We start from the raw sequence: 20,852 nt of genomic DNA, 5'->3' as shown, positions 1-20,852 counted from the left end.
TCCGCTGGGATGGGCTCATTATTGGAATGGAAATACATGTCTTTGTTAAAAACAATCCAATGTAAGATTTGAGAGCTGAAGAGTATATATCAGGAAGATACACATACTTGTTTGGCGCCAAGAGTAGTGACATTAGGGTAGAAAGCACAAGGGACAATGCTAGGACTGAGGAATAGAAGAGATCTATCGATTATGCTGTATATCATTTGGTAAAGAGAATAAGGTTATCCTCCTAATACAGATTATAAAAGAGGCACAAAAATCAGATAAATGATGAAAGATTTCAGCTGTCTTAAATTCTGCTAGAGGCTTCTTTTCTCTGGAAAAGACCTGATTTGTGTGTGGAGTGGGGAGGGTCCATTGTTAAGTTCCTTGGCAGAAACAAAATGAGAGGAAAGATTCCTTTGTTTTGAATTCTCATCAACAAGGAGGAAGAAATAAGTGAAGTGAAAGAGCCTCAAAGATTGTGGGAAAAGAAGCTCTTTTTGAATCTTCTCAATGAAAAAAATGTTGAATATAATCAAACTGCTTCCTAAGGCAGGTATAATTTGAAGAGTGGAGAAGAAATACCGTATTCTTTTTTTTTTTCATTTTTTTAAAAACAATGTATTTTTAATGAGTTAAGCATACAGCTATTTCCGTTAGCTTCTATACACACACTTGCAAACAATTGTCTTTTTTTTCGCTTGCAAACAATTGTCTTTTTTTTTTTAATATGAAATTTATTGTCAAATTGGTTTCTATGCAACACCCAGTGCTCATCCCAACAGGTGCCCTCCTCAATGCCCATCACCCACTTTCCCCTCTCCCACCCCTCATCAATCCTCAGTTTATTCTCAGTTTTTAAGAGTCTCTTATGGTTTGGCTCCCTTCCTCGCTAACCTTTTTTTCCCCCTTCCCCTCCCCCATGGTCTTCTGTTAAGTTTCTCTGGATCCACATAAGAGTGAAAACATACGGTATCTGTCTTTCTCTGTATGACTTATTTCACTTAGCGTAACACTCTCCAGTTCCATCCACATTGCTACCAAAGGCCAGATTTCATTCTTTCTCATTGCCAAGTAGTATTCCATTGTGTATATAAACTACAATTTCTTTATCCATTCATCAGTCGATGGACATTTAGTCTCTTTCCATAATTTGGCTATTGTTGAAAGTGCTGCTATAAACATTGGGGTACAAGTGCCCCTATGCATCAGCACTCCCATATCCCTTGGGTAAATTCCTAGCAGTGCTATTGCTGGGTCATAGGGTAGGTCTATTCTTAATTTTTTTTCCAGAGCAGCTGCACCAGTTTGCATTCCCACCAAGAGTACAAGAGGGTTCCCGTTTCTCCACATCCTCGCCAGCATCTGTAGTCTCCAAACAATTGTCTTAATGAAGAGCTCAGTTGAAGGATGCATTATATGTAGTGTAGTTTCAAAGAGGTAAGCATATGGCTATTCCCATGAAATACCATATTTTAATGACTCAGTGTCCCAATTAAAGTGGAAGCAAATCAGAGCTCTCTAAAACTTGAAATATTGGGCTCAGCCAGCCAGGTGCCCCTCATATTATTTTTTTAATTGTGCTGAAATACAGATAACATTGACCATCTTAACAGTTTTGTTGTTTTTTTTTAAGTTTATTTTGAGAGAGAGCGATAGCAGGGGAGGGACAGAGTAGGGGCAGGGGGGACACTCGCAAGCAGGCCCTGCACTGTAAGCACAGATCCTGATGTGGGGCTCTGTATCAGGAATGGTGAGATCATGACCCCAGCTGAAATCAAGAGTCAGATGCTTAACCTTAAGACTGAACCACCAGGTGCCCTGACAATTTTTGAAAAATACTAAAAAATTTTTAAATTTATTTTTATTTATTTAAAAAATTTTTAAATTCTTTTTTATTTGTTTATTTTTTTAATTTACATCCAAGTTGGTTAGCATATATAGTGTAACAATGATTTCAGGGGTGGATTCTTTAATGCCCCTTACCCATTTAGCCCATCCCCCACTCCCACAACCCCTCCAGTAACCCTCTGTTTGTTCTCCATATTTAAGAGTCTCTTATGTTTTGTCCCCCTCCCTGTTTTTATATTATTTTTGTTTCCCTGCCCTTATGTTCACCTTTTTTTAGTCTTTATTTTGAGAGAGAGAGAGAGAGAGAGAGAGAGACAGAGTATGAGCGGGGGAGGGGCAGAGAAAGGGAAACACAGAATCCAAAGCAGGCTCCAGGCTCTGAGCTGTCAGCACAGAGCCTGATGCAGGGCTCGAACCCATGTACCATGAGATCATGACCTGAGCCAAAGTCAGAGGCTTAACCGATTGAACCACCCAGGAGCCGTGACAAGTTTTAAAAAATATTTAAAACAGTTTTTTAAAGTTTATTTATTTATTTTTTGAGAGAGAGAGAGTGTGCAGGGAGGGGCAGAGAAAGGGAGAGAGAAACTTCCAAGCAGGCTCCACACTGCCACCAAGGAGCCCAACGTGGAGCTCAAACTCAAGAACTTCTAGATCATGACCTGAGCTGAAATCAAGAGTCAGACACTTAACTGACTGAACTACCCAGGCATCCCTTGAGGATTTTTTTTTTTTTTTAAGTAATCTCTACACCCAGCATGGGGCTCAAACTCACAACCCTGAGACCACGAGTCTCATGCCCCACAGACTGAGCGAGCCAGGTGCCTCAGACCCTCTTAACAATTTTAGGGGTGCAATTGAGTAGTGTTAAGTACATTCACACTGTTGTGCAGTCTTAACTCCTATGTCTCCAGAACTCTTTTCATCTTGCAAAACTGTAACACTGTAGCCATTAACACTGTTTCCCCCTTTCCACAGCCATTGGCAACCACAATTCCACTTTCTGTATGAATTTGGCTACTCTAGGTATTTCATTTAAATGGAATCATACAGTATTTGTCCTTTTGTTACTGGCTTATTTCACTTAGCATGATGTTCCCAGGGTTCCTTCATGTTATAGCATGTGACAGAATTTCCTTTCTTTTTACGGCTGAATAATATTTGACTATATGTGTATACCACATTGTGTTGATCCATTCATCCATCAACGGATATTTGGGTTAGTTCCATCTTTTGGCTATTTGTGAATAACAGCGCTGTGAACATGGTTGTACAATTATCTGCTTGTGTCCTTCCTTGCAATTCTTTAAAAAAATTTTTTTTAATGTTTCTTTATTAGTTGAGAGACAGAGCATGAGCTGGGGAGGGGACGGAGAGAGAGGGGGAGTCACAGATTCTGAAGCAGGCTCCAGGCTCCGAGCTGTCAGCACAGAGCCCGACGCGAGGCTCGAACTCATGAACCATGAGCTCATGACCTGAGCCGAAGTCGGCCGCCTAACCGACTGAGCCACCGAGGCGCCCCTTTCCTTGCAATTCTTTTCAAAGTATTTTATTTGAGGAATTATGTAGTCATCTCATTGTGAAGAACATCCAGAAAACAGCTTATATTTTTAAAAACAGCTTAAGAAAAAGATAAGTAAAGTGGGTAAAGGATGTGAACAAGTAATTCATAGAAAAGGGAATCAAAATGAATAGATGCTCAGCTTCCCTCATAAAAGGAAATGTAAATTAAATGTATATTTCACTTATCAGACTGACAAGTAACCAAAAATTATTCTGTGAAGGGCAACGTTGTGATGATACTGGGACTTGCATACAGTGCTGGTAGGATTGTGAATTGGTGCAGTTCCTAAAAAGGGACATTTGTTATTAGCTCTCAATATTAAAAATGCTCTTCCCCTTTGATTCAGCAATACCCAGTTTGAGATTGTTTACTACAGTTATTTTTGCACAGGTATAAAAAATAATTGAGAAGGTTTAATCTTTGCAGTATTATTTATAATAGCAAAGACTTGGAAGTAACCTAAGTCCATCAGTTTGTGAAGACTGGTTATATAAATTATGGTATATCTATACAAATACTGTGTAGCCATAAAAAATGTAAAAGCTTCTGACATGGCTGTGGGTAAATTTCCAGGTTATATTATTAAATGAAAATGTAAGGAATAGAACCCCATATAGAGCATGGTATCATTTGTGTAAAGAAAGAAAAAAGTGTATCAGCTCGTATAAGCACAAAATGTGTGTGGAAGATACTATAAGATACTAATAAAACTTGCCAGTGGAAAGAGCTAATGACTAGCAGGAATGGAAGGGAAACTTTTAGTGTATTCCCTTTTATTCTTTTGAGTATCATCTATTTAAAAAATTAAGTGAGAAGGGCATCTGGGTGGCTTAGTTGGGTAAGCATCCAACTTGCGCTCGGCTCATGATTTCATGGTTTGTGAGTGTGAGCCCCACTTGGGGCTCTGTGCTGACAGTGTGGAGCCTGCTTGGGATTCTCTCCCTTTCTCTCTTGCCCCTCCCTCCCTCCCTCGGTCTCTCTCTCTCTCTCTCTCTGTCTCTGTCTCTCTCTGTCTCTGTCTCTGTCTCTGTCTCTGTCTCTCTCTCTCTCCCTTCAAAATGGTTAGGTAAACTTTAAAAAATAAAAGAAAAGGGGCACCTGGGTGACTTAGTTGGTTAAGCGTCTGACTTTGGCCTAGGTCACAATCTTGCCATTCCCAAGTTCGAGCCCTGTGTTGGACTCTGCTGACAGCTCGGGGCCTGGAGCCTGCTTCCGATTCTGTGTTTCCCTCTCTCTCTCTGCCCCCTCCCACTCATGCTCTGTCTCTCTCTCTCTCTCTCTTTCAAAAATAAATAAACATTAAAAATTTTTTAAAGAAAAAAAATTAAGTGAGAAAGATGTATCTGGAAAAATATAAGGAGCATCCCTGAAATGGAAGAAGAAACAGCATAACAATGACTTTGAGACACTTGAATGGACCTCTTCAGAAAAATACTGGTAAGGTTGAGCCTCCAAATCAATTTGTGAAAAAATGGGAAGATAAGAAAAGAAGCTTCTAGGATTGATCTAGACTAAAAAGTAGTACAAATGCCTTGGGTGTAGTAATATACGGCTTTTAGTTTAAATCTTGAATATTTTGAAACCTAGGAAACACCCAGATACTCCGTTGCCTTTATTTAGCGATTGTTAACATTTTGCCACCTTTGCTTCATCTTTTGAAAATATATTTAATGTCGCATAGAGATGACAGAAAAATCGCAGATTGACTCAATTTTTTATCTTTTGTCGTGTCTATGGAAAATGATTCCTGTCTTTAAAAAAAAAAAAAGCCTGTTTAAAAGCATGTTGAAGATAAAAGGAGGTGGTATAGTGTTTGGCCATTTTGAATTAGCCTGCATTCCAAGAGAAATTACATGTAGTAATTTATGAAAGAACTGGGAAATACGATTGCAAAAATTCCTGTCCGTAATCTTTAAAGCGTAATGAACAAGGGGAAATAGAACCTCTAGGAAAGATATTTGTGAACATTTAGAAAAGCAGTAATCCTAAGGAAGTAGGAAGAGTTGAGCGAGTCTTGCTAAATTTGCCTTTGTTTGTTTGTTTGGATTGCAATTCCCTGACAAGCCAGGGAAATTTGCAGAGAACAACAGTGCAGTATTTACTTTCTCTGTTGATCATCATTATCTTCCTTCTCGTACTCATTATTGTCAATAGAACAAATCACAAAGGAACAACTGTTCCTTCCAAAAATATTCATACAACTCAGAGGTGTTTAAGTTACCCCATTCCTCTGATTGACAGTATATTCTGGGACTGACAGTTTATTTTGATTTCAGGGGAGCATTTCACAAAGTTCATGATGTTCTTGCATGTGAACTGGATAATAGGAGGGCTTATAACTGAAGAGTTTTACACACAATTTGTATGGGTTCTGTCTTTGGTCAAAGTCATATATCTAATACATACAGACACAGACACACACACACACACACATACACATTTTGTTTCGATCTTACAAAAATTGCACAGGACAGAGCTGGGAGAGATAATTAATGTTGGAGTGTTCAATGTTCAGTATATATAAATGTAAAGTTCTGCATTTACATGAATAATGATGTGTTAAGTCCTGCTTCAATGATTAGTTGTACAAGGGGCACCTGCCTCTGTCAGTAGAGCGCACAACTCCTGATTTTGGGGTCGTGAGTTTTAGCCCCATGTTGGGTGTAGAGATTAGTTTAAAAAAATTAGTTGCACAAGTATAGAATAGAGAAGACCTGACTTGAAAGTTCTTCATGGAGGGGCGCCTGGGTGGCTCAGTCGGTTAAGCGTCCGACTTCAGCTCAGGTCACGATCTCGCGGTCCATGAGTTCGAGCCCCGCGTCTGGCTCTGGGCTGATGGCTCAGAGCCTGGAGCCTGCTTCCGATTCTGTGTCTCCCTCTCTCTCTGCCCCTCCCTCGTTCATGCTCTGTCTCTCTCTGTCTCAAAAATAAACGTTAAAAAATTTTTTTAAAAATAAAAAAAAAGTTCTTCATGGGAATTCATAAGACTTTATAGAAACAAGTAAACAAGTAGATTTTCTTTTAGTGTCAGTGTTAGTATTTAACTTTGTTTTTGAATGGACAGTCTGGCCATGGCTTTCTCGAATCTTAAACATGTTTATTTACTTTGAATAATTGTCTCAAGAATTTTTCCCAGGGAAATACTTCAGGGGACAAGAATATAAAAACAAAACCATGTTTTTAGCTGTTTTTTTTGGGGGGGGGAGGGATAGAAATGATTAAGTAAATTGTGGATCTACAGGTCAACATTAAAGAGCTTAAGATGATAATTCTGTGGCTGTATAGAAAAATGTTCACCTGTTAATAAAAGAAGTAGAATAGAAATTACGTATGTATTTCGCTTGTAAAAAATTCTGTTTACATGTTAATGAAAATTGAAAAGGCATTTAAAACTAGTGAAAACTATTTTTTTAGGATAATTATAGTTAAATTTAAACATTTAAATTTTTTTACATTTGAATTTTTATGTTAGAAATTATTTGAGTATAGTTGATACACAGTGGTACATTAGCTTCAGGTATACAACATTGTGATTCAGTTTCTCTATCCGTTATGCTTTGCTCATCACAAGTGAAGCTACCATCTGTCACCATAGAACGTTGTTACAGTGTCATCGACTGTATTCCCTATGCTGTGACTTTTCTTCCTGTGACTTACTCATTCCATAACTGGAAGCCTGTATCTCCTGTTTTGCCAATTCACCCCCACCCCATTCACCTCTGGCAAATATCAGCTCTGTATTTAAGGTTGATTCTGCTTTTTTTTTTTTGTTTATTCATTTGTTGTTGCTTTTAGATTCCACGTATGAATGAAATCATATGATATTGGTCTTTCTCAGTCTGAATTATTTCACTTAGCATAAGACCCTCTAGGTCCATCTGTGTTGTTGCAAATGGCTCAAACTCATCCTTTTTTATGGCTGCATAGTATTCGTCTGACACACACACACACATACACACACACACACACACACACACACCACTCTTCCTTATCCATTTGTCTATCAGTGGACACTTGAGTTGCTTCTACATCTTGGCTATTGGAAGAAATACTGCAATAAACACAGGACGCATACATCTTTTCAAACTGATACAGTGTTTTTATTTTCTTTAGGTAAATACCCAGTAGTGGAATTGCTGTGTCATATGGTATTTCTATTTTTAATTTTTTGAGGACCCTCCATACTGTTTTCCACAGTGGTTGCACCAATTTACATTCCCACCAACAGGGCACAAAGGTTTTTTTTGTTTTGTTTTTTTTTGTTGTTTTTTGTTTTTTCCCTCCACATCCTCACCAACACCTGTTATTTCTGGTCTTTTTGGCACTAACCATTCTAACAGGTATAGAGGTTATATCTCATGGTGATTTTGATTTGCATTTCCTGGGTGATTAGTGATGTCGAGCATCCTTTCAATGTGTCTGTTGGCCATGTGTATGTCTTCTTTAGAAAAAATGTTTCTTCAGGTCCTCCGCTCATTTTAATTGGATTATTTGTAGTTTCGGTGTTGAATTGTATAAATTCTTTATGTATTTTGGATATTAATTCCTTATCCGATATATCATTTGCAAATATCTGCTCCTATTCAGTAGGTTGCCTTTTTGTTTTGTTGATTGTTTCCTTCATTGTACAAAAGCTCTTTATCTTGGTGGAGTGCCAGTCGTTTATTTTTGCATTTGTTTCCCGCACATCAGGAGACGTATCTAGAAAAATGTTGCTAAGGCTGATGTCCAAGAAATTATTGCCTATGTTTTCTCCTAGGAGTTTGTGGTTTTAGGATTCATATTTAGGTCTTTAATCTATTTTAAGTTTACTGTTGTGTATGGTGTAAGAAAGTGATCCAGGTTTGTTCTCTTGCATGTAGCTCTCCTTTTTTCCCAGCACTGTTTATTGAAGAGACTGTCTTTTTCCATTGGGTAGTCTTGCCTCTTTTGTCATCAATTAATTGACCACACTGGTGCGGGTTTATTTCTGGGCTCTCCATTTTGTTCTATTTATTTGTCTAAATTTTGTGCCAGTACCATACTGTTTTGATTACTATAGCTTTGTCTATAACTTGAAATCCAGGATTGTGATGCCTCCGGCTTTGTTCTTTCTCAAGATTGGTTTGGCTGTTTGGGGTCTTTTGTGGTTCCATACAGATTTTAGCATGAATGGTTCTAGTTCTGTGGAAATTACGATTGGTATTTCATTGAGTCTTAAACAGTTTTTCTTTATTTTTCTTTCTTTATTTTTTTTAACATTTATTTATTTTTGAGACAGAGAGAGACAGAGCATGAACGGGGGAGGGTCAGAGAGAGAGGGAGACACAGAATCCGAAGCAGGCTCCGGGCTCTGAGCTGTCAGCACAGAGCCCGACGCGGGGCTCGAACTCACGGACCGCGAGATCATGACCTGAGCCGAAGTCGGCCGCTTAACCGACTGAGCTACCCAGGTGCCCCAAACAGTTTTTCTTTAATATCAAATTTAGTCAGTGTTCAAATTTTCAATATTCTCACAAGTTTTTACTTTAAAGTTACTTACACTTTTTTAAAAAATTAGGGTCCAAACGAAGTCCATATGTTGCAGTTGGTTGTCTTCAGTTTTTTTAAATCTGTTTGTTCTCCCTCCATGTCTTTCTTTTTCTTCTTGTGTTCTCCTTGTGTTGAAGAAACTAACTTGTTTGATGGTAGGGTTCCCCACTGTCTGGATTTTGGCTGACAGTGTCTTTTCACATGTTCCTCAGTCTTCTGCTTTCCTGTGAAGTAGGAGGTGGATCTAGTTACCGTTCCTGGATAGGAGATACTTTTCACTCTGTCTCCCTTTAGGGCCTTCTCTTTAGTTTCATGGTTCTGTCTTTTTATTCGATTTTAATGGTTTGTTTGTTTTTTAATTTTTTTTAATGTTTATTCATTTTTTGAGAGTGAGAGACAGAATGTGAGGGGGAGGGACAGAGAGAGAGGGAGACACAGAATCTGAAGCAGGCTCCAGGTTCTGAACTGTTAGCACAGAGCCCGATGTGGGACTTGAACCCACAAACCATGAGATCATGACATGAGCCAAAGTTGGGCTCTTAACCGACTGAGCCCCCCAGGCGCCCTGAGTTTCACAGTTTTTTGTTTGTTTTGTTTTAGTAAGCTCTGTGTCCAATGTGGGGCTTGAACTCACGACCCCGAGATCAAGTGCTACATGTTCCACCAACTGAGCCAGGCAGGTGCCCCTAGAGTTTAATTTTTATTTATTGTTCATTGTATGTGTTGCTTCCTATGTCTATGGATTTGTTTTTTTCTCCCATCCTCAAGAGATAACAATGCCCATATTGCCTGTTTTCTTGTCCTGTTCTCTATCACTTTTCTCCTCCTTTTTTGTTTTTTTTTATTTATTTAATTTATTTTTTATTTTAGAGAGGAGTCGGACCAGAGTGAGAGGGAGAAAGATAATCTCAAGCAGGCTCCGTGCGCAGCATGGAGCTCTACACGGGGCTGATCGCACGACTATGAGATCACGACCTGAGCCGAAATCAAAAGTCTGACACTTAACTAACTGAGCCACCCAGGCGCCCCTGTCCCCCCTCTCTTCTATTCTCCTTTCCTTCCTATCCCCTTCAGTAGATGACAGAATAGACAAGTTATGTGATGTGAGCTAACTGGAGTTGAGCAACATTTAAAAAACATATTATTGGGGTGCCTGGGTGGCTCAGTTGGTTGAGTGTCTGACTCTGTTTCAGCTCATGATCATGATGATGATCTCACAGTTTGTGGGTTCAAGCCCCACATCAGGCTCTGTGCTGATGGCATGGAATCTGCTTGGGATTTTCTCTCTCCCTCTCTCTGCCCCTCCCTTGCTCATGTGTGCGCTCTCTTCTCTCTCTCTCTCTCTCTCTCTCTCTCTCTCTCTCTCTCTCTCTCTCAAAATAAACATTGTTATCAAAATATAGTTAGAAAGTAAAGTAAAATGAAACTATGAGAATATGCCACGTAAACCTATAGGTCCTTCTCTTCACCAAAATATGAAGACTAAATTGCAGGAGTGTTGACCTCAAGAATATCTCACTAAAGTGAAGGGGCGCCTGGGTGGCTCAGTGGGTTAAGCATCTGACTTTGGCTCAGGTCAGGATCTCGCAGGTCACAAGTTTGGGTGATGTGTTGAGCTCCGTGCCGACAGCTCAGAGCCTGGAACCTGCTTTAGATTCTGTGTCTCCCTCTCTGCCCCTCCCCCACTCGTGTGTGTGTGTGTGTGTGTGTGTGTGTGTGTGTGTGTGTGTGTGTCTCAAAAAATAAACATTAAAAAAAAAGGAATATCTCGATACATGAAAAAAACAAATTTTAAGGACTTTATTAAGATCTTGTCCATTTTGTAATTTTCTTCCTAGATCTCCTCATATTTTGGATTCTGGCTGTATTATCATGAATGACACGTTGACCTTAGATGTCATTGGTCGACGAGTTGAAGTTAATGGAGAACATGCAACAGTGCGTTTTTCTGGTGTTGTCCCTCCTGTGGCAGGTAAATTATAAGTGTGTGTGTGTGTGTGTGTGTGTGTGTGTGTGTGTGTGTGTGTGGTGTATTTATTTATTCTGGATTGTTTCTTTGTAGGCTTCTCTGTAGTGCTCCTCCCCCCCCCCCCATAGTGCTTTGTAACAACAAGAAACAATTTGTAGATGCTTCTTATATTCTTATATACCATTGTTTTGTTCAGGTAACAATATCCTGTGGTATCTATGGTTTTATTTCACTTTACATTTATCTAATTATTTAGTGTTACTATTTTATATTAATTGAATGTTAAAATATCTTCTGAGTAAACTTAAAACAACTCATAATCTTGAATTTTCATACCCTACCTTCAAAAACTAAGACTTTTTTGGAAATTTCTTTTGTCATTAATCCACATGTATATTAATTAATTAATTAATCCACATGTATATTAATCCACATGTATATTAAGTAAAGTAGCTCGATTTAAAGTAGCTTAAATCGATATAAATACAATTTGTGATGTCTTCTTTCATTTATTATTTGGAATATATTTATGTTTCTATAGTATTATTTTCCTTACATTTTTTGTTAAGATATAATTGACATATAACATTATATTAGTTTCAGGTATACAAAACAATGATTTGATATCTGTATATATTGCAAAATGATCACCAAGTTAAGTCTAGTTAACATTCATCATCATACATACTTACAGAGTCTTTTTGGTGTGATAACTTTTTTCCTTTTATATAATATCATTCTTGTATTTTTTTATTTTTTATTAACAATTTTTTTTAATGTTTATTCATTTTTGAGAGGGAGGGAGGGAGGAGGAGCAGAGAGAGAGGGAGACGCAGAATCCACAGCAGGTTCCAGGCTTTGAGCTGTCAGCACAGAGCCCGATGTGGGGCTTGAACTCATGAACTGTGAGATCATGCGCTGAGCCAAAGTCGGACGCTTAACTGACTGAGCCACCCAGGCACCCCTCATTCTCTTATTTTTAAATTTATTTATTATTATTTTTATTTTTTAATTTTAATTCCAGTATAGTTAGCATACATTGTTGTGTTGGTTTCAAGTGTACAATGTAGTGATTCAGCAATTCTTTACATTTTTCCTGTGTTCATCAAGATAAGTGTACTCTTAGTCCCCTTTCACCCATTCACCCCCCACCCCCACCTCCACTCTGATAACCATCAGATTGTTCTCTATAGTTAAGAGTCGGTTTCTTGGTTTGTCTCTTTTTTTTCCCCTTTGATTCTTTTGTTTTGTTTCTTAAATTCCACATATGAGTGAAATGATTTCTCTGACTTATTTTGCTTGGTATTATATTCTCTAGCTCCATCCATGTTGTTGCCAATGGCAAGATTTCATTCCTTTTTTATTTTTGCCTTTTATATATGCCACATCTTTATCCATTCGTCAATCGGTGGACACATTGGCTGTTTCCATAATTTGACTATTATAAATAATGCTGCAGTAAATATAGGGGTGCATATGTCTTTTTGAATTAGTGTTTTCATATTCTTTGGATAAATACCTAGTCGTGCAATTACTGGATCAGGTGGTAATTTTATTTTTAATGTTTTGAGGAACCCCCATACTGTTTTAAACAATGGCTGCACTGGTTTGCATTCTCACCAGGAGTGCACGAGGGTTCCTTTTTCTTCACATCCTTACCAACACTTTCTGTTTCTTGTGTTTTGGATTTTAGCCATTGTGACAGGTGTCAGGTAATATTGTAATTTTGATTTGCATTTCCCTGATGATGAGTAATATTGAGCATCTTTTCATGTGTCTATTGGCTCTTGGTGTATCTTTGGAGAAAAGTCTATTCATGTCTTCTGCCCATTTTTAATCGAATTAATTTGTTTTTTTGTGTATGTTGAGTTTTATAAGTTCTTTATATATTTTAGATACTAACCCTTTATCAGATACGTCATTTGCAAATATCTTCTTCCATTCCTTAGGTTGCCTTTTAGTTTGGTTGATTGTTTCCTTTGCTGTGCAGTTTTTTTTTTTTTAAATTATTTTTTTAAGTAATTTCTACACCCAATGTGGGGCTGGAAGTTAAAACCCCTAAGATCAAGAGTTGCATACTCCACTGACTGAGCCAGCCAGGTGCCCCTGTGATGTCATCTAAACAAAAGTTTCACCTGACCCTGTGGGCAATTCTGAAGATAGATAGGGGGCCCTTCAGAGATTTTCCTAGTTGAGATGAGGGGCTGGGCATTTACATCTGTGATGATCCGTCACTGGATCCTGGTATGTGGAAGGGTGTATGTGCTTGTGCAAGGCACTTTTTTTTTCTGGTTCTAAAAGTGGGACCATAGTTGAGGGCTAATTGCTAGAAGCTAGTATTCCCAGCAGCTGATGAGAATAAGGCTCTGTTTGTAAAGGCAGCTCAGAGTAGTGCATCCCAAATCTAATAATACAGATGGAAGCTATTTCATGGTAATTTAGTGAATATGAAGTAGTACATATTTTCATTTATTAAATTGCCTGTGAGTTTGACACTTCCTTCGTGTATGTATTATCAGGCAGTTTTTTACCTGAAATTATAATTGTGCAAAGAGGGAGCTATTCTTTATTTACTCCATTAATTATCTGATTGTATGAGCGCATTCTCTATTATTTTACCTCAAAGATGCTACTTTGGGATTTTATGTATGTATGTATGTATGTATGTATGTATGTATGTATGTATGTATGTATTTATTAACAAATTTGTGGGGGGAGGCACCTGGGTGGCTCAGTTGGTTAAGTATCTGACTTTGGCTCAGGTCATGATCTCATGGCTTGTGGGTTCCAAGCTCTGCATCGGGCTCAGTGCTGACAGCTCTGAGCCTGGAGCCTGCTTTGGATTCTGTGTCTCTCTCTCTCTGCCCCTGCCCTACTGCACTTGGTCTCTCTCTCTCTCTCTCTCTCTCTCTCTCTCTCTCTCTCTCTCTCAAAAATAAATAAACATTAAAAAAATAAAAATAATTTTTTTAATGTTTATTTATTTGTTTTAAGACAGAGAGAACGCAAATGGGGGCAGGGCAGAGGGAGAGAGGGAGACAGCGAATCCCAAACAGACTCTGCACTGTCAGCACAGAGCCGACATGAGGCTCGAACTCATGAGACCCGTGAGATCATGACCTGAGTCGGGTCGGAAGCAAGAGTCAGACGCTTATCCAACTGAGCCACCCAGGTGCCCCTAAGATTTCTTTTAGAAGTCATCAGGTGGAATTGGTACAAAGATAGGAGAAATCGAATGCAGATTTAGTAATTACTCCTGGTGTTACTTCAGTATGTGTTATAACTAAACGAGTTAAGATGTTTAAGCACTTGGATCAGTTACTGGTGCATAGTGTTAACTATTGTTGTAGATAAACATTTTAAAAATTTACTTAAAAAAGAAATAGAGCAGTTCTAATGTTTTGCAAATGGCTTGGGGATGGAAATGTAATTTCCTGAGATAGCATCATATGCAGATTTTAAAACACGTTTATTTTAAGTAAAGATGATGTGCCGTGGTGGGCAGAATAATGCTCCCTCCCCTCAAACAAGGATATCTCAGGACCTGGGAGCATTATTCAGTTTCGTGGCAAGGGAGAATTGGGGTAGCAGGTGGAATTAAGGTTGCTAATCAGCTGACTTTAAGATAGGGAGATTGTCACGTGGGCTCAGTGTAATCCCAAGGATCCTTGGAAGTAGAAGTGGAAGAAGAAGGCAGTGCCTGCACTTGTCGTGATGTGAGAAAGTTTCAGCTGGCCATTGTGGGTTTTGAAGATGGAAGGGAGGCAGGAAGCTTAAGAACGAGTGCAGCCTCTAGAAGCTGGAAAAGGCAAGGTAGCAGCTTTTCCTCTAGAGCCTCCAGAGGGGAAGACAGTTTTGCAGCACCTTGACTTTAGTCCAGTGAGACTCTCATCAGGCTTCTGACCTCCAAAACTGTAAGATAATAAATTTGTGTAGTTGTATAGTAGCAGTAAGGAAACTGATATATCCTAGCTTATTGTGTGAGGTATTTTATTAAAAAAAGTTGTCTTTTCAATGTTTATATATTTTTTGAGAGACAAACTGTGAGTTGGGTAGGGGGAGAGGGACACAGAATCCCAAGCAGGCTCTAGGCTCTGAGCCGTCAGCACAGAGCCCAATATGGGGCTCGAACTCACAAGAGGTGAGATCACGACCTGAGCCGAAGTCGGACGCTTCACCGACTGAGCCACCCAGGTGCCCCTGTGTGAGGTATTTTAAAAGTGTCCCAAGTGGGGCGCCTGGGTGGCTCAGTCGGTGAAGCGTCCGACTTCGGCTCAGGTTGTGATCTCGCAGTCCGTGAGTTCGAGCCCCACATCGGGCTCTGTGCTGACAGCTCAGAACCTGGAGCTTGCCTCTGATTCTGTGTCTCCCTCTTTCTCTGACCGTTCCCCCGTTTATGCTCTGTCTCTCTCTGTCTCAAAAATAAATAAACGTTAAAAAAATTTTTTTTAATAAAAAAAAAGTGTTCCTAGTGATGATAGTTACACTAATGTTAGAACTGCGTTTGAAGAGTCTGATTAAAATGGTTTCATGAAATAACGGGAGTGAGGAAGCACTTTTTCTAAATTAATTCATATCATGTGATTTAAAGTGATAATGTAACTGATTTAATTAATGAAATACTGTAAGTAGACCTTTGATTAATATACATCTGTGTGCTTAAAAATTATTACTGGATATTCTCATATCCATATACTTGGAGTTGCTTACATCAATCCTGATGTACACTGTATTTTTATTTCCTCCTGGGCAATTGTCTTCATGGTTCTTTGCCCTTAGTTATTGTTTTATGTTTTATCGTAACTGAAATCTGGCATTACTGCCTACCTATATGCAGTGACTAAATTAAATAGCCCTACAGTATTTTGGGTTCGATTTATCCCAAAGTAACAATGTTCACTTTAAACAAAAAAGCAGAAACATATTTTTTCTAAGTTCTTATGGAGGCATTTTGCATTCCTCATTCAGTTTATTGATCCTAAGTAGGGATTGAGATACATTGCCACCTACTGAAACAAATCCAAATTCATCAAAGAACAGCGGCTCACAGCTGAGTTAGAAAAGTTAGAAGTCAGTTTTTGGGCTTTTTAGTATTTTTCTCTACTCCTCACATCTTTTTACCAAAATCTGCATACCAGTTTCTGGTCCCCCAAATTCCAGCTTCTGGTCTGAACTCTCCAAGGGGCTGATTCTACCCTGCACATCTCTGCGGCTCATTGGAAGAGTTCTAGCAGACTTTTTTTTTTTCCTTGCGTTTTAGAGGACTATTGTAATTTTCCATGATGAACAAGGGAGATTTTTGTTTACATCTTAGATGGTGTTGTTATTAAAATACTATATAACAAGATTTTCTTATAGTGTCATTGGGTAAATAGTGCTAATTAATCTTCTGGGCCATTATTGCAGCCTTGTTGCTACTTTTTAAAAAATATTTATTAAAGTAATACATGAACCTGTTAACACCTAGTGCATAAAGGCTCATGATGAAAAGCAGGAGTGTCCAGCTGTAGGTGTTTTTTTCACTGTTGTAGGTGTTTTTTTTTTTTTATTTTTTTTCAACGTTTATTTATTTTTGGGACAGAGAGAGACAGAGCATGAACGGGGGAGGGGCAGAGAGAGAGGGAGACACAGAATTGGAAACAGGCTCCAGGTTCTGAGCCGTCAGCCCAGAGCCCGACGCGGGGCTCAAACTCACGGACCGCGAGATCGTGACCTGGCTGAAGTCGGACGCTTAACCGACTGCGCCACCCAGGTGCCCCAGTTGTAGGTGTTTTCTTAAACAAGCCTATTTGATTGAGGTCACATGTACCTCTTCAGTTATGTTTTCTTCTAAGATTATCTTTGATAGTTGTTACCCTTCCATTTTTCTTGCCTTTTCTTTCTGGCACTCCTGTTGGTTGGATATGGGATTTCCTAGATTGATCCTCTGTTCCTTTTATTCTTCCTTGCAATTTATTCGTTGAAAATACTGTTTGTCTTCTAAAATTTCCCATGTTCTGGGTTCTTCTGATTACATCCACGTGATATCGTTAACATGTTTTTCTGTCTTTGTTGCCTATAAATTGGTAGTTATATAGGCTTTATTAAATTCAGGTTTGGTATCTCTCTGTTTTTTTTACAAATACTCTGTTAAGTGTTGTGTACTTCAGTCAGGCACATAACGTCTGCTTGTATCTCTTTTTGTGATGTTCTTTCTTTCTTTCTTTTTTTTTAACATTTATTTATTTTTGAGACCATGCGAGAGACAAAGTGCAAGCAGCGGAGGGGCAGACAGAGGGAGACACGGAATCCTAAGTGGGCTCCAGGCTCTGAGCTATCAACCCAGAGCCCGACATGGGGCTCGACCCCATGAACCATGAGATCATGACCTGAGCTGAAGTCGGACGCTTAACCGACAGAGCCACTCAGGCGCCCCTGTTATTTCTTTTTTTTTTTTTTTTTCATTTTTTATTAAATTCAAAAATTTTTTCAACGTCTGTTCATTTTTGAGAGACAGACACAGAGCATGAGTGCGGGAAGGGCAGAGAGAGAGGGAGACACAGAATCCGAAGCAGGCTCTAGGCTCTGAGCTGTCAGCACAGAGCCTGACGCGGGGCTCGAACCCACGTACCATGAGATCATGACCTGAGTCAAAGTCAGACGCTTAACCGACTGAGCCACACAGGAACCCCGTTTTTTGCTTTTTGCTTTTTTATATCCATGTTACATACAGTACAATAATGATTTCAGGAGTAGAATCCAGTGATTCATCCCCTAGATATAACACGTAGTGCTCATCCCAACAAGTGTCTTCCTTAATGCCCCTTGCCAATTTAGCCTGTCCTCCCTTCCACAACTCCTCCAGCAGCCCTCAGTTCTTATTTAAGAGTCTCTTGGGGCGCCTGGGTGGCGCAGTCGGTTAAGCGTCCGACTTCAGCCAGGTCACGATCTCGCGGTCCGTGAGTTCGAGCCCCGCGTCAGACTCTGGGCTGATGGCTCAGAGCCTGGAGCCTGTTTCCGATTCTGTGTCTCCCTCTCTCTCTGCCCCTCCCCCGTTCATGCTCTGTCTCTCTCTGTCCCAAAAATAAATAAACGTTGAAAAATAAAATAAAATTAAAAAAAAGAGTCTCTTATGTTTTGTCTCCCTCCCTGTTTTATATTATTTTTGCTTCCCTTCCCTTATGTTCATCTGTTTTGTATCTTAAATTCCACAAGTGAAATCATATGATATTTGTTTTTCTCTGATTGGCCAATTTCACGTAGCATAATACACACTCTAGTTCCATCCACATAGTTGCAAATGGCAAGGTTTTGTTCTTTTGATTGCCGAGTAATATTCCATTGCGTGTATATATATATATCCACATCTTCTGTATCCATTCAGCTGTCGATGGACATTTGGGCTCTTTCCATACTTGGACTATAGATAGGCGTATGTGTGTTTAAATGTGGTGATGACAGGATATGTTTTCATGTTCTGGGAGTTGATGGAAGAAATGGCTAAAGTATTTGACATAACTGTTGTCTAGAAGAACATTCAAACATTATGTTAAAACCAGTTTGTGGTCTCAGACACGTAATAGTATTCAGATGAAAAATTGTGAATAGTGTAATTTAAATAGGTAATGCATTTAATTATTTCAGGGTGTTTTTTATAGCTTATTTATTACTGGGATGTAGCCCTGCTTAAAATTATAAGCAGGGCTTATAATTTTATTATAGGAGTAATAGGCATTCAGTAATTTATAACTTCAAGTATTTTAGGCCCCCGGTCATCTTTTCCATATTTATAGATACAAACAATTTGGTGCTCAGTCATATACTTGGTTGAGGCTTTGGACAGCTGTGGGGTTGCTTCCTGAGAGAGAATTCTTGCTCCTGAAAGTTGGTGGTATTTCTATAGCCCACAATTATATTGAAGTGGATGGCCCTCTACTTTAGAGGGTTGTTAGAAGGACTCAGTTAATTAATATATATATATAAAACATTTAGAACTGTGCCTGACAGGAAGTAAGAACTTTTTCAATGTTAAAGATTATTGTTTTTGCTGTTATTGTTGTGATTTAGAAAGAAAACTTATTCCTTTCCCAGAACACTTCATTTCCATGTATAGGAAAATCATCATAGAATATTGATTTTTGTTAGAGTTAGAGGACTCATTGTCCTCTGTCAGGAAACTGATGTAATGGATATAAAAACCTGTAATTTATGTATGGCCCTTAGAGCCAGAAAGTATGGTCTTTAATACATTAAACCATTATGCTTATCAACCATGTGCCTTGTATTTGGATTGGCAATATATAATACCTTCTCCTCAGTTTAAGTGACTTCAGTTTGGAGTTGCTGTCCTTTCACTGTAATTAGAAACCTAGCTGAGATCACCTCTGTTGAGAAAGGGAAGTCTAATATAGTGTGCCTGGGGAACTTGCTGAAAATACAAATTCTCAGATTCTGCTTTCAGAGATTCTAATTAAGTAGGTTGGAGTTAGGGCTTAGGACTCTTTTTTTTTTTTTTTTTTTTTTTTTTTTAGAGAGAGATAGGGGGCACAAATGAGCGAGGGGCAGAGAAAAAGGGAGAGAATCCCGGGGGAGAGGGGGAGCGGGGGAGCGGGTAGAGAGACAGAGAGACAGAGAAGCGGAGCTTACTGGGAGCAGGGCTCGAGCCCACCAGCCGTGAGATCATGCCCTGAGCCAAAGTCAGATGCTTAAAGACTGAGCCACCTAGGTGTCCAGGACTCATTTTTAACATGCTCCCTAGATGATTCTGATGCCACACTTTGGAACGGTTCCGTTTTTATTCCTTAGGATGCACTAATATACAGGTGGAAAATGAGATCATCAGAAAGCGAAATAAACCTGTATGCTTTTCTGTAACTGCCTTTACAAAACTAAGCTTTCTATCCTGAAGCTCAAATTAAGAAATAACCACTTGTGCAACACCAGTGAAAATGTTATAAAGCTGTTACCAAGTGGGGTGTGACCGTCATTATCTTATTTGATGCTCCTTATACAAGTACCGCTGGGACAATTTACAGTTGGCTTAGGGACAGGGAAAAATGGTTTTCTTCTAATGAACGGATGTTTCTACTACTGGTCAAGAGAACTGCACCTTTTTCTTGCTGCAAGGAAGCTCAGAGCAATGTGTTGTACTACATTGCTATTTTTTCAATGATTCTCTGCTTTTTAAATGTTTGTTCCCCACTTCCCCTGCCCTTCTTGGTTAGTGGCTTTTGATCTTCCAGTACCTAGTTTTCTTTTCCCTGATTTTTAAAAATTAATTAATTAATTTTTAAAATTTACATCCAAGTTAGCATATAGTGCAACAATGATTTCAGAAGTAGATTCCAGTGAATCATCCCCTATGTATAACACCCAGTACTCATCCTAGCAAGTATCTTTCTTTTTAAACATTTTTTTAAGTTTGTTTATTTTTGACAAAGACAGAGTGTGAGAAGGAGCTGGGGAGGAGCAGACAGAGAGGGAGACACAGAATTTGAAGCAGGCTCCAGGCTCCAAGCTGTCAGCACAGAGCCTGATGCGGGGCTCGAACTCACGAACTGTGAGATCATGACCTGGGCTGAAGTCGGACACTTAACTGACTGAGCCACCCAGGCGCCACCCAACAAGTGTCTTTCTTAATGCCCCTTACCCATTTAGTCCATTCTCCCTCCTATCACCCCTCCAGCAACACTCATTTCTCTATATTTAAGAGGCTCTTATGTTTTGTCCCCTCCCTGTTTTTTTATTATTTTTGCTTCCATTCCCTTATGTTCATCTGTTTTGTATCTTAAATCACACATGAGTGAAGTCCTATGATATTTGTTTTTCTCTAATTTTCACTTAGCATGATGCCCTCTAGTTCCGTTCATGTAGTTGCAAATGGCAGGATTTCATTCTTTTTGATTGTCTAGTAGTACTACTTTGTGTGTGTGTGTGTGTGTGTGTGTGTGTGTGTGTGTGTGTGTACTCCCACCAGGAGTACAAAAGAGATCC

At 39.1% G+C, this 20,852-nt stretch overlaps 1 protein-coding gene across 3 annotated transcripts in view; it reads left to right on the top strand.

The window, feature by feature from the left end:
* The window catches only part of TBCE (tubulin folding cofactor E), a 90,946-nt gene that overhangs the window by 11,331 nt on the left and 58,763 nt on the right, over positions 1 to 20,852 (top strand). For 2 of the 3 annotated variants that reach the window (XM_045039917.1, XM_045039916.1), the window contains one exon: positions 10,750 to 10,883. In XM_045039917.1, the coding sequence (XP_044895852.1) occupies positions 10,784 to 10,883 (100 nt within the window). In that variant the 5' untranslated portion in view covers positions 10,750 to 10,783. Of the gene's footprint in view, positions 1 to 4,723; positions 4,838 to 10,749; positions 10,884 to 20,852 lie in introns of those variants that run through there. The other variant, XM_045039918.1, reaches the window with a different exon arrangement.

Source organism: Felis catus, chromosome D2, assembly GCF_018350175.1.
Source record: "Felis catus isolate Fca126 chromosome D2, F.catus_Fca126_mat1.0, whole genome shotgun sequence".
NCBI classification, from domain to species: Eukaryota; Metazoa; Chordata; class Mammalia; order Carnivora; family Felidae; genus Felis; species Felis catus.
This window is presented reverse-complemented; position numbering and strand designations above follow the sequence as displayed.